This window comes from Aethalodelphis obliquidens, unplaced genomic scaffold, assembly GCF_003676395.1.
Source record: "Aethalodelphis obliquidens isolate GAN/ISIS:26980383/991018 unplaced genomic scaffold, ASM367639v1 scaffold11, whole genome shotgun sequence".
Lineage (NCBI taxonomy): Eukaryota > Metazoa > Chordata > Mammalia > Artiodactyla > Delphinidae > Aethalodelphis > Aethalodelphis obliquidens.
Window position 1 is genome coordinate 37,563,862 of NW_020837955.1, and position 26,572 is coordinate 37,590,433.

The window sequence follows — 26,572 nt, forward strand, 5'->3', positions numbered from 1 at the left end:
CTAAATGAGAAAGAGAAAAAAGGAATTAGAAAGTAGTATAAAATGTCTTTATGACTTTTTTTTTTTTTTTTGCGGTACGCGGGCCTCTCACTGTTGTGGCCTCTCCTGTCGCGGAGCACAGGCTCTGGACACGCAGGCTCAGCGGCCATGGCTCACGGGCCCAGCCGCTCCGCGGTATGTGGGATCTTCCCGGACCGGGCCACGAACCCGTGTCCCCTGCAAAGGCAGGCGGACTCTCAACCACTGCGCCACCAGGGAAGCCCACTATATAGCTTCTTTAATGTCACATAAAATAGATTTTTTAAGTCAAAAAGTAGTGTTAGTCATAAAGAAAGTCAATACACAGTAGGAAAAAAAAACCCCACAATTCTCCAGGAAGATGAAACAATTTTAAACTTGTAGGCATATGCTAAAGGGAACACTTCTTTGCTCCTGGCTTCCATGAGGAGGGATGTTCCTGAGGGGAGTTCCATACCTCTCTCTGCCACCTGACTCACTCTGCCCTTGGGGTAACCTGTCTGACTGGTACACAGGCACCGATAAATGGTGTGTATAGTTCAGCTCTGCCCTCCCCTCCTCCCTCTTGGAAGCAGGATGCCCTCGGGGAGCATGGTTCCACTTTTCCGCACGGGCTCTACTCCTCTCGGGGGAGCAATGCCCTGGTCTAGAGCCACCTACAGCTGGGAGTGGGGATGCCTGCACCTCTTAGGGTTCATTCGCACCCATCTGGTTCTCATGCCAAGACACGTCTTCCAACTCAGCCTCTATCAGAAGAAAGATGGCCAGTGCCCCAGTGAATGACTGATAGGAAGCTCATTCAATGGGACCTAATAAGGTAATAGTAACCCTTATTGAGAATTTACCATGTGTCAGCCACTTGTGCTTCGTTCAAGTCATCTTATTTAATACTTATCCCAATCCTATGGGCATGTCGAAGTATTAGCCCCCTTTTATATTTGAGAAAATTGAGGAAAAAAGAGGTTAAACATCATGCCCAAGGTCATACAGCTAGTGAGCCAAGGACTGGGCTTTGATCTCCACTCAGTTTGCTTTCAGAGTTCTTCAATGCACTGTATTGCAATGTATCAATAGAGGGGCCCTGTCCTTCATATATAAAGAGCTCTTATAAATCAATACACACACACACACACACACACACACACACACACACTAATAGAAAGTGGGTAAAGCTGATAAAAGTACAAGTTGGTATAAACTTTTCTGGAAGACAGGGATCACATCTGTGCAGTTCCTCCTCAAGGAAACAAGCCCAAGGAGTAGGTGAGCAAAGCCACGGACACCAGGGTGCACAGCAGAACTGCCCACATCAGGGAAGAACTGGAAACAACGTGAACATTAAAAAACACAGTAACAGTTAGGAAACCATCATAAAATGGAAAATAATGTTATGTAATGTTGTAAAAGAATATTTTATGATGAGAAAGGAACAGCATATTAAATGAGAATAGAAGGTTACAAAATAAGACTAGTTCAATTTTGCAAAAAGCGTGTGTGTGATCTATACACATACCTGTGATGTTGTTCTTGTACACACACACACACACACACACACACACACACACGGAGAGGAAAGATTGGAGAGACACACTCCAAAATGTCGACCATGGTTATAATCTCTGGAAGATAAGACTGTGGATTCCTTTCGTTTTCTTCTTTGCATTTTTCTGTATCTTCCGAATATTCTACAAGGCGCATTCACTATTTTCGTAGTTCAGAATGTCTAATAAAGCAGTAAAGAAATCAATTTTAAAACAACTTCCACTTCAAGTGGGTTAAATTTTTTTTTAAGTTTTAGCACGTGACAAGGCGAATTGGGTTTTCTGCTAAATCCATCCAGAGTCAGCAACGTAGAATAAAGACGGTCTCACACAGAAGGTTTGAGAAGATGGAATGAAGGCTGACAGTGTCACAAGAACAAAACTCCAAGAGCGACAAGAGCACGTGTGCTGGCCTCGGTCATGAGGCTTCACAGGAGCTTCAGCACTGGAATCCCTCCTCCAATGATGGACTAGTGTGATCTTGGTCACCGAGAACCACAGCTGGGGTCAACTGGGTGATAGAAATGAATGGAACCTTTTAGTGCCACCAAACCAGTGCTACTGACACATCAGAGCTCTGTTCCCTGACCCCTTGTCTGGGAGATATTTCTAGGCCGGCAAGTCCACTGTGGCTCTGGTTTCAGACTGAGGCTCTGAAGCCCATGGCCCTGGGCTGCCCACACGGTGTCAGTCAACACACTCAGTGTGCCGTCAACTGCAGACAGCGTGAGCCCAGGGCCCCTGATCTGACCCAGTGAAGACCCTGCCGTGGCAAAACCACTGGAGGAAAAAATAAATCTCTCTAAAGTGCAAGAGGCTAGAAAGACCTCAAGGGACACAGGTTTCATTTTAGAGACTGAAGAACTTTTTAGACATGTTTGAGATGGAGCTGAAAGTGGAAGAAGTAGAAAGGATGGAGGAGCCCTGGGTTTTCCAGTGTCCACATCTTTCAGGCTTCCCAACCAAGGCTTGTCCAAGAGGGTGGTGTGATTCTGTCCAACTGCCACCCCTCGCCTCCCCTCTCACTTCCAAAGGAATCCGAAATACAGATGTAATCCTTTATCACAGCATCTTCCAGGGTAGCTGAGACCATGTCGGTCCCGTCTCCTCCCAAATCAGGAATCTGGGACTCACTCTACTGCCCTCCACAGCCGTGCCAGACATCTGGGGGACGACCAAGCTGAGCCTCCGAGAGCCATCTGGCCCTGCAACAAGGGGCAAGGCTCACAGCAAGGGCTTGGATGAAAAGCCGAAAGCCAAACTGTCTGTGATACAAAGGAAAACCCTCGAGTTTCACACACACACACACACACACACACACACACACACACACACAAGGTAGGTCAATCCCAAGCACCGTACCTGGTATAGGCCTCAAATCTCACCCAGCCCAACACGAGGCAGAGTGCTGAGGGCACTCCATTCACCGACACGTACTGCTTTGGGAAACCACCCTATTTCCATGATGGCAGGAAATTAAGCTTCTTTCCTACAGATCAAAGAGCGCTTCCTGTGGAGGGTCAGTTCTGCTGATCTGGGCCATGGAGAATCCACCTCAACACGCATGGAACACCCGATCTCTACCCCAGAACACTAGTACCGACAGCGCGGGTGTGTGATAAACAGGTTTGTTATTCTGGTCAAGTACCGCTGCTACCTACGCTGGGCAGTTCCTGACGTGAATCACACAGGGAGCCTCTGCTCATAAACATACCTAGCCTCCCATGTCAGAAAAGCCGTGCACAGGAATCCCTGGATGTGAGAGAGGAGAGGACCAGGAACATGAGGAAGAGATACAGGAAAGCAAAGGACAGGTGACCAGGGCAGGCTTCCGAGAGAACCATCAAGTTCTAAGGCAGAAGCCAGCAAGCTACAGCCCAAGTGAGGGCCAAACCCAGCCCACCATCTGTGTCTGTACGGCCCATGAGATAAGAACCGTTTTTACATTTTTTAATGGTTATTTAAGTACCAACATAATACGCTCAACTTTGCATGTTGGCCCATAAGGCGTGTAATATTTACGATCTGATCCTTTAAAGCTATCTGCCAACTCCTGTAACCAAGGCATGGAAAGTCCCAAGACAGCAAATAAAAATCATAGCTAATGTTTGCTGACAGCTTACTGTGTACACTCCACTCTGCACACATTATTTCATCCCCACAAAACCCTATAAAAGACATATTATCCCCTCTTTACAGATGAGGAAACTGAGTCACAGAGACAGTAACTTGCCCGGAGCGTCACAGCCAGCGAGGGTAGAGCCTGACCCCAAAGCTACCTCTGCATCACCAACTGAGACGCTTGCCCAGTTCCCTTCGGAGGAAACACGTGAGTGAGCTTTTCGCACAGGGCATGTCTGAGAAACAAGATCCTGTCTGGTTGGAAAAAAAGGGAGGCAGAGGCCAGAGATAAGTCAAATCATGGTGGGCTCTGAATGGCAAGCAGGGAGTTATTCTGCAACCGGTGCATGGTAAGTGACAGGGTATATGCTAAGCTCACTGCGATACTCTTTACAGCAGCAAAATATTGGAAACAACCTAAACGTCCTTCACTTAAGAGGTTAAATAAATTATAGAACATCCATTCGACAGAACACGATGCAACGTTTTAAAAACTGAGGGTTTTCATCTTCACTGTATTTGTCAGCTATTGCTGTGTAACAAAACACCACAGACTCTCAGTGGCACTTATTCCTTAGTTGTCTACAGATCAGCTGGGCTCAGCTGGTGGCTCCAGGCTGCAGATCGGGCCCATATCTGCTTCACTCATCTCCCAGGCTCCTTGGACCAGTGGCCTAGATGCACGCATTCTTCTCATGGAGATGGCAGGGTGCAAGGAGCAAATGGAAACAAACAAAGTCCCTCAGCACAGAACTGGCACCTTGTCAGTTCACCTTATTCTATTGGCCTCACCTAGGCACATGGACCAGCCCAAAGTCAAGGGGTTTTCACCTTTGTGAAGGCAACTGAGAAGGCATATGGCAAAGGCTGTACATATAGGGACAGGGGAAGAACTACACCAATAATTCAACCACCGCATATGCTATTACAGAACAATATCCAAGATGTATTTTGGAGACTTGCCACAGCTGACACTGATCCTTAGTCATGGTGACAGCCATGTACATAATCTCTCCCTTAAAGCTAAGATTCTCTCAGGGTGAGTCTGAAACAGGAGGGAAGGGGACGGGGCACAACCTTTAAAAGAATGACATCACCGGGGCCTCCCTCGTGGCGCAGTGGCTGAGAGTCCGCCTGCCGATGCAGGGGACTCGGGTTCGTGCCCCGGTCCGGGAAGATCCCACATGCCGCGGAGCGGCTGGGCCCGTGAGCCATGGCCGCTGAGCCTGCGCGTCCGGAGCCTGTGCTCTGCAACGGGAGAGGCCACAACAGTGAGAGGCCCGCGTACCGCAAAAAAAAAACAAAAAGAATGACATAACCACTGCGGACACGACAAAAACTAGTTAGAACCAACCAGGTCCAAGATGGCCAAAGATTCGACTTGCAGTGGGCGCAGAAGATTCGACTTCCAGTGGACCTTGGGCCTCATCATACGCTCACTGTAATATATTAGCTGCTAAATGACACACCCACCGGTGCCATGACAGTTACGAGGCCAACCATAAAAGGCCAAAAAGTGGGCGGTGGCCCAATTCCTGGAAATCCCCACCCCTTCCCCAAAGTTGGAATAATCCTCCCACTCATTGGCCTATGAAATTACCCAGCCCATAAAAACTAACCACCCCATTATTTTGGGGCATCTCGCCTTCTGAGATGGCCCACACTCTGTCTGTGGAATGTGTTCCTCCCAAAGCCCTTCTCGCCTATTGAGACAGACCACATTCTGTCTCTGAAATGTGTCTCTCTAAATCCACTTCTTACCTATCACTTTGTCTCTCGCTGAATTCTTTCTGCAATGAGACATCAAGAACCTGGGCTTCATTAAGTCCAGAGACCAGGTCTGTCATCTCAATTAAAAGACAGTGGGTTCAAGTCCCAATCTGGGTTGTGCGGTTTCAAATACACATCTAACACGAGCCCTTTGATGCCAGTCACTCCCATAACTCAGTGTGCTTAATATCTGTACTACCCACCGCCCTGAAAATGAAGCAGGTGACATCTGGTCCACCTGTCGCCTTGGACACAGTGTAAGTGACAGCCACCCTCCCCGCCCCTTCACTCTGCCCCATCTCCAGCGAGGCCCCCAGCTCGATCAGAGGAGATGCTGAGAGAATGATGGATGCGGGGTCCTGAGCCCGCCCAGCTGTCCATCCGAGGCCCTGTTCTGCCCAGCACCACCCGCAGGTGTCTCCTCCTGGTCCAGACCAGTGTTCCTAACTGCTGCGCCGCCTGCCTCCTGCACATGACCTCCCCTCCTCACCATCTCTCTCCCTCCCGTATTCGCATACCAGGGCCCACACAGCTTCTCTTCCCCCCACCCCAGGGTTGCCCTCAATTCTGTTTTAATAGAAGAGCAATGTGAACAAGGCTCACAGGCCAAAATCACGTCCAGGGCGCTCAAAGGATCAGCCAGAATGGCTGCCTTGGGGACCAGGGGTCCCAACTGTTCAGACAGGGCTCTGAGGTGCAGGGCGGGGGAACAATCCTGAGTGGGTCAGGGTGGGGAAGGAGAAGGTTCGTGTGGCAGATCAGGAGGTAAGTGCGGACTTCACAGTGTACGTGCATACACATGTGGGTACAGAAATGGGCCTTGAAAAACCTCTGCAAAAATGCCTTTCAAAATTGTACCAATTCTGGTAATGGAGAAGTAAGATAATTCAAACCGGCCCTTGTGCTAAAGCTACTAACAAAACTGGAAAAACTATTTTTAAAATATGTTTGAAAGCATCTCAGAATTAACAAGACAAGAAAGAACTCTCTGGCCCAGATCTGAGAGCAGCAGAACCCAGAGAGGTGAGGCCAGACTAGAAGCCGCTTTAGCCCTGTGACCTGTGATCCTGAGAAACAGCTGGTGTTTTCTCAGCCTGCTGGGGCAACGGGACAAAGAGTCCTGGCCGAGGCCCACTCAAGGTGGGAGTCTCACCACCACCCATTAGTTGAAACCCCAAAGGCCCACACTCTCAGGGTGAACCGGCAGGAACACAGCCTTAGCACCCCTTGGGTCCTCCACACACCGTCCTGATATGCTGGGCCCTCCCGGGGGCGATGTGTCCAGTGCACACCTGCCCACTTTACGGTGGAAGAGAATTCTCGTTACTAAGTGATTGCAGAAGTTCACTGTTGTGGAACTTCTGTTTCTGTTTTAGGAGGCACTGCTAGTCATACCTATGATTTCTCTGATGGCAAGGTCTTGGTTAGAAACACAGCCCCAGATCATTACACTCTGCCTAAGGGAGCGCACAATTCCCTTTGTGACAATCAACTCCGTTACACGGTTTATGGGCTCACGCGGCAACTGAAATCGGATCCTGCCTCAAATTTGTGAACTGCTCTATTTATTTCAAGCAGCTGAGCAGAAACCAGCAAATCCTGGGTTCAAATCCCTGTTTCACAACTTGCAAACTACATAACGGTAGGCAAATGATCCGTATTACTGAGTCTCATTTTCCTCATCTGTGATGGCGACGATGACAACGATAATATCCACGATACTCAGGGGGACATCAGGAGCCGTGAGGTATGAGACCCAGTGCTTGGCGATTACTGAGAGCGTAAGTGCGTAATACACGTTCACTATTACTAATATCAGCACAAATGTCATCCTAGATACCATACTTTAGAGTAAGAGAGATAACAATAAAGGTAATTGTAATAGTTAGTAATAATAGTTATAGCTCTAGCTAGTGGGCCAGAGTGTGTCCATAAGTCTAGAACTAATGGCTTTGACCATCCTAAGGTAAGTAATTAAAGGACCAATATTTTTACATGATTGTAAAATGCCAGGCCTAGCATTACATGCTTTGGAAGTAGAAGACTCGACCTCTGCCACTGGAGGCCCTGGGTTCAGCTGGGAGATAAGAAAGGCACATACAAGGCTGTGGGCAGCTACGAGGCCCCACAAGAAAGGAAATGATGTTGTCTTCGAGGGGGGAGGGGGAAGGGCAGGGAAGGCAAGCGCTCCAGGAAATTCGGAAATGACCTTAGTCAAGCTGATGAGAAAATACGGCTGTGAGTTACTGCGCGAAGCAGAAGAGACAGCCTGTGAATGTTCTCACCCCCGTATGGACGGTGCAGAAGGGGCAGCAGACCCCAGGCAGACCCGTGCTCAGGACTCGGCTGCTGCGCCGGGGCCTGCGCCCTCCCAGGGCTGGTGATGAAGCAGGGGCCTCACTCACCCTCTCTGACAGCCTCACGGGCCACAGGGACCCTGTGATCATCACCGGCAGCCTTCTCAGAGCTCTTGGTTTTCATGCCTTTTCTGTTGCTCTTTTTACCTAAAAAGAAAAGAGAGAGAGAGAGAGAGAGATGCCTTTACTGTCACATATGTCAGAATCATCCCAGGCTGGTGAGGACTCAGCCATCTTCTCCTGCAAAGCAGCCGTCTCTACCCTCTGCCTTCCCGGACCCCAGTGAAGGCACCTTGGACTCTGAGGGGCCGGTGGTTAAAGGAAAGGAAGTGTGTTATTGTGAGCACCCAGGGGAATAACCACTCCTAATAAAAACAATGCACACTTGCAGGTGGTTACTGTTCTGAGACCGCAAAACGTCCTGCAGAGTACCTCTGACCTTCCCTGGGGCCCCAAAAGTGACACCATGTCTAATTGATAAAATGGAGCTGGAACTCCAGACCTCTGACCCCGGGGCAAGATTTCCTACCATGCTAGGCTCCTCCCACCTAACTCTCCAAGGCCCCGGCTGGGTACCTGGAGGTGTGATGATGCTGCCCACCAATTGGAGGGACTCCTTCCTGGAGCCCAGGGAGTCTGCCTGCTCATGCCTCGCTGGCCCGTCCAGCTTCCTCTCACACTGGACTCTCTCTGCGCCACAGACGCTGGCTTCCTTTCAGCCTGCAGTTCATATTTCCTGCCCACCAGAACTCGGCATGTGCTGTGCCTCCTCCTGCAACATCCTGCCGTTCACTCTCCATCTATTTAACTCCTGTTAATCTTGCAAATCCAAGCTCAGCCACGCCCTCTTTGAGATGGTTTTCCTGAACTCCCCACCTACGTCAATGTCTCCTTGGATGGGCTCTGAGAGCACCTGTCTTTGGTCAAGTTGCCTCTGCGTGGAGCCTGAGGCAGGGGTTTGGTGCAGGTGATGTACTGAGGGAGGGCTCCAAGGAGAAAAGAAGGGAGGAAGCAAGATGAGGCAGAGGAAGGAGCTAAGCTAGGCTGTGTCCCCAGGCAGAGCCTAACTCAGCCTGATCCCATGGGGAGCTCTGGAGCTGGAACTGCACGCAGTGTTGCCCCACCTTGAGATAAGGGGCCACCTTTTCCTATGCTGGTTTGCCTCTGGCTACAGACTGTGGGGGAGGGGTGTGTGTGGGGTGGTGGGAGTTGTCTCCTTCCAAGGATCACGCTCCAGAGAGGGGAGCAGCTGTGAGCCATCACAGCCAAGCCCCAGCAGCTGTGGGATGGGTGTGCCAGTGGGAAGCGAGGACCTGGGTGTGGTGTCAGCAGCCCCCACTATGGCTCTGCACACCCGTCCTGCGTAGCATTATCAAACACGTGTAAATATGTTGTTCTGTTCACGGGGGCAGGAACTGTGTCTGGTTTTGCTCATTGCTCTCCCTCCAGAGTCTGGTTAAGTCTTTGAGGAACAACTGATCATGAATGACCGTGAGTCAGTGGGTGACCAATGAGACAACAACAAGAGGAAGGGAAGGTCTATGGAGAAAGATACTTAGTTTGGATTTTAAAAAGCAAGTTGAAATACCAAAAACATCTAGTGGATTGTGCCAATTAATGAAATCATTTCAGATAGTTCTAGAGTCACTAAAAAAAAAAAAAGATCTTTATCAAGAAAACCTTAAATCCTCAAAAAATTCAAGGGTGCACTGGGCCCAGCCACAGGCAATCCCCTCTCTATCATATTCTTGGGTGATATCTGCTGGGCATATCTTTCATTTTTCATGTAAGCTAAAAAAAAAATCACAAAATTAAATGTCCTCCTCGGGTCAAGGAAATCAATAAACCAAAACATTCAGAAAGGCCAGAGGAGGAAGACCGCCAACCTGAGTGCAGCTGATGACATCAGCCTAACGTCACCTCGGCATCTGTCCCGTTTTTGTGGGTAGGAATGCCAGCCCGGTGACCTCCGAAGATGACTTCTTCTGAAAGAGCCTGATCGAGGGTCTGTAAAAATCTTGATTGTTTGGAAAATTGGGTGCCACAACTTTTGAGAATCAAGCGTCTGATTTGGCAGAAAGATAATATGTTAAGGGAAGAAAAAGTTTTACGAAACATGAGAGGAAAAAGCCATCCAACCCCTCCCTGGAAGCCGGCCATTCACTGCAGGCCTTCCCTCTGCCTGGGCAACCTCTACGGGGCCTCCACGGGCAGCATGGGAGACAGGGTCAGAGGACACAGCCCCACGCACACCCTCAGCCTCACTCCCCTGGGCTGGACCCACGCCCCGTACTCAGCTCTGGGAATCCAATAATGGCCCAGATGTGAGGCAGATGTGCTATCACCCCTGAGACCAACATGTGGGGAACAGATTCCCTGCAGGGAGTGGCAAAGGGACCGAGAAAACAGGCAGGGCACCTGCCACCTTCTCTAGGGAAGACGCACTTCCAGGACATGTACCTACAAATCTGGTTCCAGCCCCAGGCGGCCAGGTTCTGCCACTGCACCGACCATGTGTGGCCTCGGGGGACCCACCTCACCCCTCCTATGCTAATTCCCCTCATCAGTGAAATAAGGAGACATGGTACCTGCCTCGGTGGAAGTTACGGAGAGGAAAGAGATGACATACATCAAAGCACTGAGGGCCGTGCCTGACCTGCAGTGACCTCTGAATAAAAGACAGCCTCCACCTTCTCACCCTTCCTGCTAGTCCCAAGTCCCGACCGTCACAAAGCACCGTCCCAGGTGCTGGAAGAGTAACAGCCAACACGTGGGGCACAATTTACACGGCATTTTCACATAGATGAAAACATTCCATCTTGGCAAATACCCGTCGAGGGCAGGAAGCTTGCTACGAACATTATTCTACAGAGGGGGACACGGAGGCCCAGAGGAGAAGAGACCCACCCGAGGTCACTGACAGACAGGAGCAGCAGAGCAGGAGCCTGACGCCAGGCCTAGGCCCTTCCCTGCCCCTTCTTCTCGTACAGCAAGAAAGGCAGCATATGGTCTGTACGGATGACAGAAAGAGTGAAGTGGAAATAATGCACAGAGAAGGAACCGGGACCAAATCAACATCTCCATCTGGGCTGCGTGACGAAACTGAGTTCCTTAAAAGTAGCAAACTGAATTGCCGATGCAGGCCACGCGTTCTATTCTGGTCCCCGGGGATGAATATCACACTCCTTGATTGACAGGAGACTATTTTTTCCCCTCTCTATACTAGGAGCTTACAGTAGCAACCCCAGAATCCGACAAAATTCTTGGCTGCATATGTGCATTTTCCCAAGAAATTCCAGCCCTATGGCACCTGCGCTCCCTCTTGTGAAGGACGCAGCCCCGCCCTAAGCTCCTTGCCTGGCTCCTGTGAAGGAACCCGCGTGAGGAGGAAGGATGCGAGAAACCAAGCCACTGCAGGTTCTCGGGAGCTCCCCAGAGAGGCAGCCTCGCGGCACCGGGACAGACAATAATTCCGCTTTTCTCAAACACCATGGGACCAAGGAGGACCTTGCAGGCGAACGTGAAAAGCCGAAACAAAAGCAATTAGAAACCTGTGCTCCCGGGACTTCCCTGGCGGTCCAGTGGTTAAGACTCCAGGTTTCCACTGTAGGTGGCGTGGGTTTGATCCCTGGTCGGGGAACTAAGATCCCACAGGCTGTGCAGAGCAGCAAAAAAAAAAAAAAAAAAAAAAAACAGAAACTCGCGCTCCCTGTGTGTGTTAGCAAGAAAAGGATCATGAACCAGGGAGGGGACAGCCTGTGTCCTTATCGAGTTCCCAAATCTGAGACCGTCAAGCTCCTGGCAGAAGGAGGTTTCCCAGGGATCGGGTGAAGCCTGAAAAAAAGGGGCTGAGTGGCTGAAGGACGTGCCTGCTTCCGTAAATCAGTGACCTGAATGGTCTGGGCTGGAGATGGAAGCACCAGTGCAGTTTTCTAAGTAGTTTTTTAGCAGGGCTGGATCAAAGTCAATCGATCCATCAGTCCATCCATCAATCAGTCAAAAGCCCTCCCCTGCTCCTGCTTGGCTGTGTCTTCCCTGGGAAACTAGCTGATCAGACCGTGTCCTCCTCTGGGCTGGCCTCCTGTGCAGAAGAAAGACCTTGGTCTCGTGCAGAAGACTTGGCCTCCACCAGGGTCCCCAGGGCAGAAGGGAGAGCCACGCCCAGCCTCTGTGCAGCAGCAGTCACCTTCCTGACCTGCAACCAAGCAAGAAGCCTTTAGCCTTTAAAGAGATACCCCGGTAACCACAGCAGGTGGGGTGTGCCAGCCCTGCAGGGGGCACTGCTGGGACTTGCTGGTCTCTGTTTGGGTTCTGCCTGGAACCAGCCTGAGACAAGGCCTTGGAGGCTGGAGCGAACGTGAGAGGTGATTTCATGAAGCACAAATGAAGAAGTGGAGGGAGTGAGACTCAGCGAAGGAAACGCCAATAACCCGGGCTGCACTGCTAAGCGGGACCCATCAGGACTCAACGTAGCTGGGGGACCTGAGGACACTGGGTAGGAGCTGCCTCTGACCTGTCCCTCGAAAGACTGCGAGGCTGTGCATCGACCTTCTAACCTCACACCACCTTGGGAAGCTTATTATCATTATTTTTCCCCCATCACAGTGAGGAATTCGAGGCGTGAAGATGTCATACGTGCCCATGAGTGGCAGAGCCAGACTTTGAATCTCTCTGAATCCTGAAAAACTATGCCAAACCCTTCCATGTGCCTCTCATGGATCAAGTATTCCATAAAAATCTAGAGTCTTAAATGAAAAGTCTTAAATGAACATTTGAAGGTGTCTTGTGTGGCTCTGACCATCCTACGATACCCAGATCAGTCGTCGACGGGATCCCAGCCAGTTACGAACACTAGCCCTTCCCGTAGCCATCAAAAGCCACCCCAGTTTTATGGGTTTCATGATCCCAGAAAAGCAGTGATGGGGGCAGGGACCTCAGAAGGCCACAGAAGGCAGAGCCATTGCTGGAGGTGCAAAGCCTGAGAGCTCAGGCTCCCTGGCCACCTCAGACATCCAGCGGAGACCCCCACCTCAAAAATCCAGGTTCCAAGGGACTTCCCTGGCAGTCCAGTGGTTAAGACTCCACGCTTCCACTGCAGGGCGCACGGGGTCAGGAACTAAGATCCCGCATGCCGCGTGGCGTGGCCAGGTTCCAGGGCCCGGGCTGCTGTTGCCACGGGACTGAAGCCACCACCCACCGTGAGGTCTGGCAGCCAGGGATGCCCGGGGCACGCAGGAAACGCGGTGGCTATTTTCAAGAACCACAGCATCCAACCCAGCTTCCCCAAACACGCAAGTGTCTGGCCCTTCATTATCCACGCACAAACCCTGGTTTCTGGAACCACGGGCACAGTCGAGAGGAGATGTGCCAGCGCGAATAGCTGACTTTGGAAAGCGTTTTGGAAACAGAGGTGGTGTCTTAGAAAGCTGCTTGCTGATGTATGTGAGAAGACCTTTTTTATAAAAAGTCCTTTCCCTAGGAATTTTGTAGGGAGTTGGACCAAACACTTTGGATTTAACTCTTCAAGAGAACATATAATACCATGATATAAAGATTTCTTGTTATTTGTTTAGGCGTGCTGATAGCCTTGTGATTGCTTTTAAAGTATATAGTGAAATATTTACAAACACATTCATCTAATCCTCACACTCCAGCTTTGCCCGGCAGAAGACATTTCCATCTGAAGGCCAAACCTTGCAAGACGCCCTGAAGAGTGTTGCAGCAAAAGCTTAGAAGTGAAGCTCTTTCCAGCAACTAGCTGGCAGCGCTTAACAGAAAGGGCTTTGTTTATAACCAAATATGCTCAAATAACAACTCTTTGATTATCGCTGCCCGCCCGCCCCCCCTCCCCCCCAAGCCGGGGCAACACAGTACAAAGTGCAAACTCTCCAGTACTGGGCACAGACATACGAACAAACATGGATCGCTGCCCACTCTGCGAATTCCACGGACTCAAGACCGTGGACCAAAACCATGGATGCAATGCAGGCACGCGTGTATTCCAACAGAGGTACATGCTCCCAGTCCTTGAAGAAAGCAATAAACAAGCAGGAACCCAGAAGTTAAAGGCTACTTCTAACCCAGTGGAGGGGGGAGAACAAAACATCTTCAAATCACCTATTAAGAGTCTTGTTTATTAACTTGGTTGTTTCTTCCTACCACTTGGGAGGGAAAAGGCAAATCAGTTATATAACTGTGGTTTACTTCTCTGTTCCATTTTTTTCTCTACAAAGGGTATGGCTCCAAACCAAGTCCATCAATTTGGAGATGACATGAGAAGTACACCCCAAATCCACTCCCACGCCCAGAATGTGGTCCGTCATCTCACTCTTCACCCTGGGATGATGAAAACTGGGGCCAGGAGACTCACTCTTTGGACCTCAAAGCATTCCAACTGCAGGGATCTAGAAAATATTGAATTTGGCTAGAAACAGCTGAATAAATGGAATTAGAGAGAAGCAGCTTGCCAGGTCCCTGTGAAGAAGAACATGCTAGCAATCAGTACTATTTATCCAATGGATAAGCAACCTCGCAAGGTGGTGTGCGCCCGTCAGTAGAAACGTGTGAGCCAAGACTGGCGTTGAAGTAAACTTCCAGGGGCTTCCCTGGTGGCGCAGTGGTTGGGAATTCGCCTGCCAATGCAGGTGACACGGATTCGAGCCCTGGTCCGGGAGGATCCCACGTGCCGTAGAGCAGCTAAGCCCGTGCACCACAACTGCTAAGGCTGCGCTCTGGAGCCCATGCTCCACAGCAGGAGAGGCCACTGCAGTGAGAGGCCCGCGCACTGTGGCAAAGAGTGGCCCCCGCTCGCCACAACTAGAGAAAAACCCAGGTGTGGCAACAAAGACCCAACACTGCCAAAAATAAAAGAAATAATTTTTTTAAAAAAGTAAACTTCCAGGCCCAAGATGGAGTTGCTCTTACCCGGGGTGCCGCATCAGGAAACAAAACTTAGATAAGCTTCCTGTTCCTAACAACCTTAGTCAGAAATAGTTAGCCAGTTCCCCAACGCCAAGCCAACCCTGGGTCTTCTCACCCCAAACAAAGTGGACTGTGACACCCCAGCCAACCAGATATTTTCTATGTTCTCCTTCCTTGTTCTTTATTCTTTGTCCTATAAAAGCTTCCTGCCTTCCGCCCCATTTTGCCATTCTCCACAAGGAGACTGTCCATTTCATGAAAGTGTTAAAAAAAAGTTTATATCACCTAAATTGTCTTCTTCAATCATTTTTTAACACCGAGCAGCCCACTGTCGGAATCTTGCAATAAACAAGAACTTGCATGCAATGAACACTTAGGTTCCTTGAAGTTCTAAAATTCTGGGAGTTACTGATGTTCACAATGAGGGCCTCAGAAATTTTATGATATTGAGTCCCAGTCCACCACAGAAAAGGATTTCACAGTTCTGTATCCTGATGGTGGTGATGGTTCCATGAATCCATAGATGTGAGACAATGCAGAGAACCACACACACACACACACACACACACACACACACAATGAGTGCATGTGAAAACCAGGGAAGGTAACCTAAAAGTTAAAAGTATTGTACCAATGTCAATTTCCTACTTTGACATTGTATAGAGCAGTGATTCTCAACCCACTGGTGACAGGTGACAATGTCTAGAGACATTTTTAGTTGTCACAACTTGGGGGAGGGCGCTACCAGCATCTAGTGTGTCAAGGCCAGGGATGCTACTAAACATCCTACAATGCACAAGACAGCCTTCGCCCTGAGACACACGCACGTGCACACACACACACACACACACACAATTGGCCCCAAAATGTCAATACTGCCAAGGTTAAGAAATCCTGTACCGTAGTTCTAAAAGATGTTATCATTGGGGGAAGCTGGAGAAAGAGTATACAGCAGCGGCCCCCAACCTTTTTGGCATCAGGGACCAGTTTCATGGAAGACAACTCTTCCACAGACGGCGGGTAGGGGGATGGTTTTGGGATGATTCAAGCACATTACATTTATTGTGCATTTTACTTCTATTATTATAACCTTGTAATATATAATGAAATAATTATACAACTCACCATAATGCAGAATCAGCGGGAGCCCTGAGCTTGTTTTCACTAGCCACTCACTGATAGGGTTTTGATATGAGTCTGCAAGCAATTGATTTATTATGGTCTCTGTGCAGTCAAACGTCTCTGCTAATGACGATCTGTATTTGCAGCCGCTCCCCAGCGCTAGCATCACCGCCTCAGCTCCACCTCAGATCATCAGGTGTTAGATTCTCATAAGGAGCGCGCAACCTAGGTCCCTCGCATGCGCAGTTCACAGCAGGGTTCGCGCTCCTAAGAGAATCTAACGCCGCCGCTGATCTGACAGGAGGCGGAGCTCAGGCGGTAATGTGAGCGATGGGGAGCGGCTGTAAATACAGATGGAGCTTCACTCGATCGCCCGCCACTCACCTCCTGCTATGCCACCTGGTTCCTAACAGGCCACAGACCAGTACTGGGGACCCCTGGTATACAGGATCTCTCTGCACTATTTCTGCAATTTCCTGTGAGTCTATAATTACTTCCAAATAAAAACTTTAAAAAAAATTTAAGATTTCACTCTATTCAGCACATCAGGGCTCTACTTCTCCGGAATCTGTCAGCCACTCGTGGAAGAATGCAGTGCTCTCAATTAACCAAAGGATTCAGCTGTCCAAGCCACTTCCAGGAGAATGTCAGCCCATGACATCCATTGCACATTTCTGTGGTAGCATGAAAGAACAGTCAAGGGGCAAGTCAAACTCACACCAAGATCAAATCCCCAATGCCCTTGGCTCCTTAAGTATACCTCCCTATGGGATTCAGACAAGACTCCCTCCTAGACCCTGACGCACAGAACGTCTGCCTTCCATCTTCCCTTGAGCCCAGCCCTTATGCAAGATACCGGCTATCTGGAAAATACTTCATCATCTGCAAAGACAAAGCGCATGACAGACTTTTCAATGAGTAGTTACATATGCTTTCACTTTCTTTTTCTTCTCTAAATCTTACCTCTCACTCCCACCTCAGTGTCTAGACAGTGCCTGGTAGGTAGCGGGCACCATCTACCCAGTCCAGAAGTTCACAGCAAACAGAAACGAATGCTTCTATTATATCACGAGCAGTACATATATCAAGCCACCCCTTAAGGGGGGCAAAATCATCTCCTCTTACTGCACTTTAACTGCACAAACTATCACTGACCCCCCTAATCAAAGTCAGTCTTAACCAAGCTCCCCCACTTGGGGTCCAGGATAAAGGGTTCCAGTGGTCAAGTGCCATAAAAGGCGGGATGGGGAGAACAGACTTGAAAGTATTTGACCAAGGTCACACTTTGTTTGTCAGAGTCGGGGAGCTCTGAAAAGCCCCACACAATTTATTAGAAACACACACTCCAGGCAGGAGGCCTGGAGGCAGCTCTCCAGAAGCTGAGTCTCTGGAATTTCCAGGGCCCTGTTTTTATTTTGGGGAATCAGCAATGCAGCCCTCAACACACCTGCAATAACCTTCTCCAAGCCGCCAACTTTGGTGCTTTCCAGGAGGGCGGGGCCGGGGCTGTCTTGCACTCCCCTCCCCCCAGGACCTCACCCAGCATCTGATGTTGGAAAGGTTCTCCGTAAGGACCTGCGGAATTATGAAGAACTCACAGAAGGGCTAGCACAACCAGGAGGTGACACACTGCAAGCTTTTGTTGAAAAGCTCATCAAACAGCTGACAAGTAAGGTAGCAGGCACTAGTCGTCTTGGGCAGATAGAGATGCTGAGGTCCGGGAAGCTGAGCGCTGAGCCCCAGACCCGGGCGTTAAGTGCAGTCCTCACACTCTCAGTCTGCGGCTTCTTCCATGCTCCCCTTGCCGTCCCCCTAGTAAATACCAGAACCTAACAAATGTGTCTCCCACCCACCTCTCCCAACCACGCCCAGCGCTGTGCTAACCACGTAGCAGATACTAAAAAAACAAAAACACATGCCAGCTTGATTCAAACTACCAAACAAAAAAGGTCTTGAGTTAAAAGCACAGGAGAGGGGCTTTCAAATCTCCCACACCAGCGAGTGACCCTAAGCAGCTTGCCTACGTGGTCAGAGCCTCAGTTTCCTCATCTGTCAAGTCACAAGAATACCCACCCCTCAGGGCCCCTGAAAGAATGAATGAGACGGCTGCCCGTAAATCTCCTAATAAAGTCGCAGCAGATGGTCTACAAATATGAGTGTCTTTTCCCAACTCCTATTCCTGTTACACAACTCACAGAACTGCCTGCAGATGTACAGAGTCGCCCACAGACTGAAATATGGCAGGACTCCCCCTCCAGGTAAGTGCGAAGGAGCTGCTGAGATGGGCCCACACACTCAAGAGTTCTGGGCCGCCATCTCCACTCCTTCCCCACTGCCTCGCTGCTATCTCTTGTGAACAGTTTAACCAAACAAAGGTGATGCCTTTCATGCCAGGAGCTGTGTAATGGTGCCACTGGCATGTATCTCCTTTCAAGGAAGGCCGTTACAAGGCCGGAGAATTTGGCCACAATCCTGCCTCATGCCTCAATCTTTAAATACTAGGACTGCAGCCCTCTGCAATTTCAGCAAAGAACATTTGGGACAATGAAGAGAAAGTCCCCCTTCTCAAGGAGTGTAAGAAACTAAATGGAAGTCATTTCCCCAAGACGGGGCAGGCAGAAAGTGGGGATGCAACTGAGAAGGCTGGGAGAGACGGCCGGCTTCAGGCGCCACTGGGCTTCCCTAATCCCTCTTCTGGCACAGGAGTCCAGCTGCAGCCCAAGGCTCCCCGACAGAGGCTCTGCCATCCTGCCCCTACTGGACAGAGGATTCAAGGGACCCACAGAAAGCAGGAGGGAGGGGGCCGAGAGGGGACCCTGCCTGGGGAAAGGTCCACCGCTGAGCTCTCCCAAAACAGACCAACTAGTCACATGGCCAAGTAGGAAATTCACTCTCAAGAAAACGCCCTGGGAGAAGACTGAAAAAGTAGGCAGAGTAGGAAGACGTGTCCGGCAGAAAGATCCTTTGCCCAGGAAATTTCAAACTTGGGGGCATTGGGACCAGCTCCCCAGGCAGCTTCCCAACTGCACAGTCTGTCTCTACCTGACAGGGGACCGCCGGTCAGGTTTAAGTTCCAGGGCGCTCGGAGGGGCCCGCGGGATGCGCAGTGCAGTGCCTAGGAAGGGGGTGGGGGGCAGCGATGGGGAGGTTCACCGGTCTCTCATCCCAGACACACGGACTGCGAAGCCAGCGGTCGCCTCAGACCCGGCGGGCCACCGCTGGGACAGGCGCACAGCCACGGGCGCCCCCTCGGGCCGCGCAGCGCAGAAAGTTACTTACCTGGCGGAGGCGTCTCCGGAGCCAACTTCTCCCTCTTGGGAGCTTTCTTGGGCTTGGTCGCCTTCTTGGGCGCCCTGGGCTCGGACGCGCGCAGCTTCCGCTCCTCCTCGCTGGGCCCCGCGGGCAGCGGCGGCGAGAAGGGCTCGGGCTCCAGGCGCGCGTAGTAAGGCTCCCGGCTCCAAATCTCTTGCACGTAGTAGTCGGGGTCCTCGACGGCTGCGCCCTGGGCCGCGGCCCCGGCCAGGGCCACCGCCAGCAGCGCGAGAGCCAGCGCCAGCGCGGCTGTCCCCCGGCGGGCCATGCCCGTTCCTCCCCGCGCCCGGGGCAGGGTCACGGTCGCCGGGAGCGCCGGGCGGGCGGCGGGCGCGGACAGCGGCGCAGGGCAGGGGCGCCGGCCTCAACAGCGGGGCGCACAGGACGCGGAGGCGGCCGGCCGGCGGCGCGTGTGACCCGCTCTCCGGGCTGGGCTGGGCTGGGCTGGGTTGGGCTGGGCCGGGCCGGGGCGGGCAGGGGCGCGCCCAGACGCGGGGCGGGCGCAGGGGGGCCGGCCCCGCCCTTCCCTCCTCCCTCCCCTTCCGGCCGACCCCGCGGTGGCGGGCCCTTGGAGCCGGGTGTCGAGAGCCCCCTCCACCCCATCTACTGTCTCCAAACCTCCCCCTTTGCCCGCACTCCCGAAGCCGGCCAGAGCTGGGCGCCTGCTTCCCCAGAGACTCGAAGGAGTTTCCATCTAGAAGGAACCTCGAGCCGTTTTACGGGTTGGGGAACCGTGACCCACGATGAGAAAGGATCGGCCCAAGGTCCTAAAGCAAATTAGAGCCCGAAGCCTAGTCTCCAGCTCTCCTGACCCCTACCCCGTCCCTGGCTCCACAACAGACACGGGTTCCCCACCGGCCAGACAGACCTTTCCTCAACCTGACCATGATCCTATTTCAGGAACTATGAATGAGGAACCCAGGTCCCCAGGGCTCTGAGGAGTAAAGTGTCGGGGAGGGGGGGGCGGAGCCCTGCTCCTGACTGAGAAGTGACCCTGTTGGGTGAGGAGAGAAGAGGAGTCATCCTCCGGCTGACGTCCTGGTGGTCACAGGGCGCATTTCGTTCATCGGATGAGCAGGTTCCTGTCTTCAGGGCAGGGAGCTCACGCTACGTTTTGAAAAAGTAGCTTATGTTCTTGGAAAACTCTCTGTTCATCTTTCAGGCTGGGATGTTGGGGAAATGGGGCCTGCATTGGTTTTCTACTGCTGCTATAACAGATTACGACAAATTTAGTGGTTTAAAGCAACACATACTTATTATGGTACAGGTCTGCAGGCTAGAAGTCTGAGCGGGGGGTCACCAGGCTAAAGTCCAGGCTTCGATCACCAGGCTGCATTCCCCGGTGGGGCCTCTGGGGAAGAATCTTCCAGGCTCACACAGGTGTTGGCTGAGGTGAGTTCCCGGAGGTGGTAGCCTTGAGGTCCTCCTTACTGGCCGGCCATCAGACTGGCCCGTCTTCACTCCCAGGTGCTGCTGTGTTCCTTCTCCTGCTGGCCATGAGGCGTTGCCGGCAGCCTCTCTCTGGTCCTGTATGTGGCCTCTACATCACAGAGCCAGCGCTGGCATGTTGGGTCCCTCCAGTGGCTTCAAATCTCTCCCCTTCTGCCAAATCTTCCCTTTTCCCAGCTGGGGAAAATTCTCTACTCCTGGATCGGATGGACCCACCCAAATAATTCAGGATAATCCCCTTCTCGTAAGGTGGTGACCTCCATCACATCTGCAAAGGCCATTTTGCCATGTAAGCGAACCGGTTCATGGATTCCCAGGATTCAGGTAGAAATATCTTTGGGGAACCTTTCTGCTGACCCCAGGGACAGACTGACCCTCAACTCGCGGTTGGGCTATCACCTTCCCAGTCCCTGTGGACCTTACCATTCCAGGGTGCCACTGAGTTGGGTCTGGGCACTCAGGCAAGGCCTCCCCATTTCCCTGGAGTCACACTTCTGAGCCCACACAGTGAGCAGGCTTGGGCCATCCCCTGTCTCTGGCCTCCCCTATTTGCCATCTGGTTTTCTCTCATTATCCCCACACAGACCAATTAACCAGGCCATCCTTTAGGGCAGGTTTCCTGGGCTCCCAGACCTCAGGCCAAAGCAGAATGGATGGGGGGGGGGAAGGGGGGCAGGCTGAGGCAGGGCCCTGCCCTATCCCCAAGGGCCAGGAGGCCTTGGACTTGGTTGTCCACTTCCCAGGACATGCTGGAACCCAGAGCCCGCAGAGGTCTCCAGAGTGAGAGAAGAGGAAGGCCCCCTTCCCTTCCCTCTACTCTCCAAGTAGGCCTGGGCTGGGCTGGTCCCTGACCCCCTCTGGATGCCTTCCCACCCTCTTCCAGGATATATCCCCCGGGGCTCACTCACAGGGGCTCTTTTATCTGAAGCCAGGCACTCCAGACAACAAAGTAAGTGCACACGGGGCTTCAGTGGCCAAAAAGCAGCAAGTGACACACCCAGAAGATCCAACCGTGCAAAGCGCGAGCGAGAGGGTCACTGGAGTCCTCCATCCAGGCAGGGCTGCTCCCTGCACTGCCTCCACCAGAGACCCCAGAGCTTGCTAAACACGCAGATGTCCAGGGCCCACCCCAGACCTACAGGATCTCCTGAGGGGTGGGATTGGGTGCTGGCACGTCTAGAAGCTCCTCACATAATTCTGATACAGTTAAAGTTTGAGATGAACCTTCTCCCTCCCATTTTACGGGGGAGGAGACTGAGGCCCAGACTCACCCAAGGACACAAAGCAAACTAGTGGCGGTCAGACTAAATCCTTCTCTCCTGCCTTTATCCAATCGTTAAAGTCAGGCAGCCTGAGTCTTGATGGCCCCAAACCCACAAGTTTTGAAAACGTGTTGCTTTCCTGTCACCTCTTAGGTAACTAAAATAACATACACCTCCTCTGCAGCGTCTGGTAAATGAACAGAGAATGTCCCACTCAAACGTGATTCTCAGCACATCCCTCGAATCAGGAAATGAATCCCACTAATCACTGTTCTCTGTGTTATTGCTTTTGCTTGTTTGTTTTCCGTGGACAGGCACATAATTAACAGAACAAACAGAACAAGAATTGGCACCGATGCCCATGTGGCAACCCGCTGCACGGTCCCTGGAGCTGCCTTTGTCTCCCTCTGATTCTCCATCTCTGGGGCTGCTCGCCTGGAAATTTGCAGGGCACAGCCAGAGTTCACGAAGTTTAGGAAGAGGGGTTGGCCAAGCTGGCCTCATTCCTTTGTTCACCAAGCCGCATCCTGCTTCTCCACCCCAGCTTATCTGCCAGGGAGGATTCCTTCATTCTTCAGTTTCCCAGATGAAGACTTTGCCCCATTTATGCTTTACCTTCTAAGACTGCTGACACGTCTCTGAATCCTGTTGCTTCTTGTGGCACATCTTCTTTAACTCACCTCTTCCTCCATTCCCACTGGCAGTATCCTGGTCCATTGCTCAGAGCCTCGCGTCAGATTACTGGGACACTTGCTTGGCAGGTGTCTCTGCTTCTGACCTCTGTGACTTGCTGTCCACCCCACATGGGAAGCTACCAGCTTTCTCCCTGAAGCACCCATGTATAATGTTGCTTGCCTATTGAAAAACCTAAAGTGCTTACGCATCTCACATAAGTCCAACCCCTCTGCATAGGACTCAGGCTCACGCACCCACCCAAACTTAGTTCCCCCAGTGCACCAACCAGCAACAATACCCTTCACTGCCCCTTGCTCAGTGTCTATAAAATCTTTATAAACTGGTAATTATTATAATCTGCTAATTTCACATCCTCCACAGACACAATAGAGTACAAGAAAGATGGAAAATTCTCAGTAAGTCATTGTCGCATGACTAATCATGAGTAAGGGGCTTTCATGGCAGCAGCAGAGAGTGCTTTTTTCTGAGACCTTTTTGTTCTCAACCTAATAATGTATTTATTTAACTTAAGTCTAGGACCCTAACAAACAGCTGTTTTCATCTCCCAATAGTGTAAGTGGAGCTCAGTAAAGTGCTAACTAATCTTGGATATTTGCCAAGCTATGAAAGCAACCACTCCAGCTGGGTGTGGTAGCTGGGGCAAATTTGGAAACCAGAATGGCAGCTCAGAATCCCCTCTGGTTTCTGAGTTCTTCAAATGGTGTTTTGTTTTGTTTTGTTTTTAAGTCAACTCATGGTTTGCTTCAGTTGGGAATCTGTTTATGTGCATTTCTGTTAAGCAAGGTGAGCCAGTGTTCATTCATTCATCCATTCCTGAGACTCAGGATTCTGCTAAGCCAATTTCCGTTCCCCAGCAAATCTGTACTTGTCAAAAAATCCTCAAACACCTCACAGAGCTAATAATTTTTCAAATATTTATGAGCCCCACAGAGAAGATTTATGTTAAGCTGCTTGACAAGGAACAATAGAGTGTACAGGTCCCGGGAACATTCTGTTGAAACAAATGTTGTCAGGACATCAATACTTTTATAGCATTTTTCATAACGAACTTTCACACTTGCTCATTTCCCTAATTATCCCTGAGACGTTTACACTCAGAGAGAATGAAAATGGATTTTTTTTTAAATCGGTAATTTGAAAAATTAGCTGCTATATAAAGAAAAATACACGTTCAGGCACAGTCATTGCTAAAAATATAGTCTCGAGATAGCTGCTCACAAAGACAGATACTAAGTTGTTATGGCAACGATGATTATAATTACGAAGCTGGAGGGTTTTTCCCGTTCATCACTCTGTTGAGATGTGGTAGTTTAAATGGCAGGGTCCTTTGTAATGTCCTCAGTCTCATTACTACGTAATCACCCATTTCATATTTAATTTTCAACATGTTTGCTCTCACCCCTAGACTCTATAGATTTGGCATCTTTTGATAAGTTTCATTCTTCGTTCATGGGTCCCGTACCCCTGCAGCTCATTTTCTCTCCTCAGTATTGCCTCTGCTCTGTGATTTCATTTTTAGTTTGACCTGAGGAAACTTGCTTTGGCTTGAGATATTCCATTTGTAAACAATAAGATGCTCTTGTCGAAACTGTTAAGAAATCATACCAACAGACACTTGGGGAGACATTGAACTCAGATTAGTCAGAGGCTGCCCAGTATTCCTGGAGATACAGCATTCCTTGGTCACCTACTATGTACAGGACAATTTGCAGGTATGATCACATCTAACCTTTGTGCTGATTCCTCTCCATGTATCCATGCCCATCTCTATCCCCCTCGGTCGTCTGCATCCTAAAAGCTGACCCTTGTGGAATGAACATCCTTGCCCTCTGGTTTCTGATTGGTTATGGTCAATAAAAGGTGTCAGTAGGAGATGGGGGGTGGGGGAGAGAGATCTGGGTACTACTCCTTCCCCCAACCCTTCCATGTCCCTCCCTACTTTGGCCTCAGGGGTCCTACTGTTGGCTGCATCTTTGTGCTGCCCTGAAGCCCCCCTCCTCAGCTCCTGTTCTGCAGGCCGATGGGCAGTAACGACTTCCTGCAGGTCTAAGCCTGTTCCCACTAGTCTCTGACCCATCACAGGGCCCCAGATGCACTTAGGCACAGGCCCACCCAGTGCTAGTCCTGAGGGGTTCTTGGGGGTGGCTTTAGCTGCCAGCAAATCTCTAGCCCCTTCTTCCAGTGGGATTGCTTAGGATCTAAATTCCTCACAGTGGAAATTCTGGAGCTGTTTCTGGGGTCACTTAATGCATGAAACCTAAAAGAGAAGGAGCGTTCATCTCTGTGGAATCACTGTTTGCATGAAAAGGAACTCAGTGTGAGAAACCAGGACACAAAGTCTAGGAAGGTTCTTTCCTGTCCCCCCAGCCCACCACCAACACATGGGGCTGCCGCACTCTAGCCCAGATCAGAAGAAAAGTTTTCAAAGGTCTGAAGCTCAGGCCTTCCCCTTTCTCTCCCACTGTCAGGGTACAGGGCTCTCTGAAACAGTCCACAAACTCAGGGAGGCCTCAGAAATGGAAAAGACCACCCACTCCTATAGCTTATTCTCATGCAACCAAACCCAAAACCAGGTGTTGTACTGCAGTTTCTGCAGGAGAAATCCCTGATCTGTCCACATCACAGAAGATACTGAGCTTCATAGAATAGAGACCAAAAATATAACAAGAAGGTATTATAAGCGTAATAAATTTGAAAATCTAATAAATTCCTAGGAAAAATATAAAATGCCAAAGTTGACACCACAAGAGAGAACCCAAAGAGACCAACAATAGTAAAGAAATTAAAATGGGAGTCGGCCAGTCTTTGTAAAGAAGTTCCAGTGGTTTTAGAAGTGAATTTACCAAACTTTTTAAAAGGCCAAAATTCCCATCTCATAACAGTTTTATTCTAGGAAACAGAACAAGAGTGAAAGCTGCTTAGATCATTTTATGTGGCTACTGTAATCCTGATTCTAAAACCACAGGATGGAACTATATGAAAATAATATAATGAGCTCATTTTACTATGAAAACAGATGCAAAGAAATCCTGAGTCAAGTGTTAGCTAACTGAACCCAACAGCTTCTTTTTTAATACAGTATAAGAAAGCTAGCCTTGTTTTAGGAATACAAGGTTGGCTCAACAGGAGAAACCCTATCTATGTAGTTCATCACAGCAATGGACCAAAAGACAGAAATTGTCTGATTATCTGAATCAATGAATTGTCCATGCATTATCTGAATCTGAAAAGCATTTCTTAATATTCAACACCTAATTAGGAAAGAAACTCTTAGCAAACTACAAATAAAAGGGAACTTTCTTATCCTGATAAAGGTTATGTACCAAAAATCTATAACAAACATTATAATTAATAGAATCAAATTTAGGTGCATTCCCTTTAAGACTGGATTCAAGGCCAGGTGTCCACCATCACTGTTATTGTTTCACAGGGTCCTGGAAGTTGTGGCCAATGATATAGGGGAAAAAAGGATAAAAAAGTGTAAATTTAAGAAGGAAAGAGAAAAAATCTTTATTATTAAAGATTAATCATCTGATCATTTATCCAGGAAAGACCAGCAGAATCATCAGGCAAAATAAGACATAGTTTTTGCAAGATAGGTTGATGAGTAAAAACCAGTGATAACGGATCAGACAATATAACACAAGATAAGATAAATTCACAGTAGTAGCTAATTATGGCTGCAACTATCAATACTTCGGAATTTATCTAACCAAGAATACAGAAGACCTGTAAGGAGGCAACTCTGAAATTTTAGTTAAGAACTTAGATGATGTCCTGACCAAATGACAAGATAGAATTCCATGCTCTTTCATGGATAACTTAGTATCATAAAGATTCAATTCTCACCCCTACATATTAATCTATAAATCAATTAACTGTAAATATAAGTAAATTCTATACAATAAAAAATCTAGTTGGATTTTTGAGAAATTCAATACAGTTATTCTAAAATACGTATGGAAAGAAAAAAGTCCTGAAATAGCTAAGATAGCCTTAACTT

General features: G+C 49.8%; 1 protein-coding gene across 4 annotated transcripts in view; it reads right to left on the minus strand.

Annotated features, from left to right (window-relative positions):
- The window catches only part of CPXM2 (carboxypeptidase X, M14 family member 2), a 148,719-nt gene extending 128,980 nt beyond the window's left edge, over nucleotides 1-19,739 (minus strand). Inside the window, exons 1-2 of one of the 4 annotated variants that reach the window (XM_027112864.1) lie at nucleotides 19,130-19,574; nucleotides 7,856-7,954 (exon numbers count right to left, since the gene is read on the minus strand). In XM_027112864.1, the coding sequence (XP_026968665.1) occupies nucleotides 7,856-7,954; nucleotides 19,130-19,430 (400 nt within the window). In that variant the 5' untranslated portion in view covers nucleotides 19,431-19,574. Of the gene's footprint in view, nucleotides 1-7,855; nucleotides 7,955-19,129 lie in introns of all 4 variants that reach the window. The other 3 variants (XM_027112863.1, XM_027112862.1, XM_027112865.1) reach the window with 3 other exon arrangements.
- Nucleotides 19,740-26,572: the final 6,833 nt, after the last annotated feature.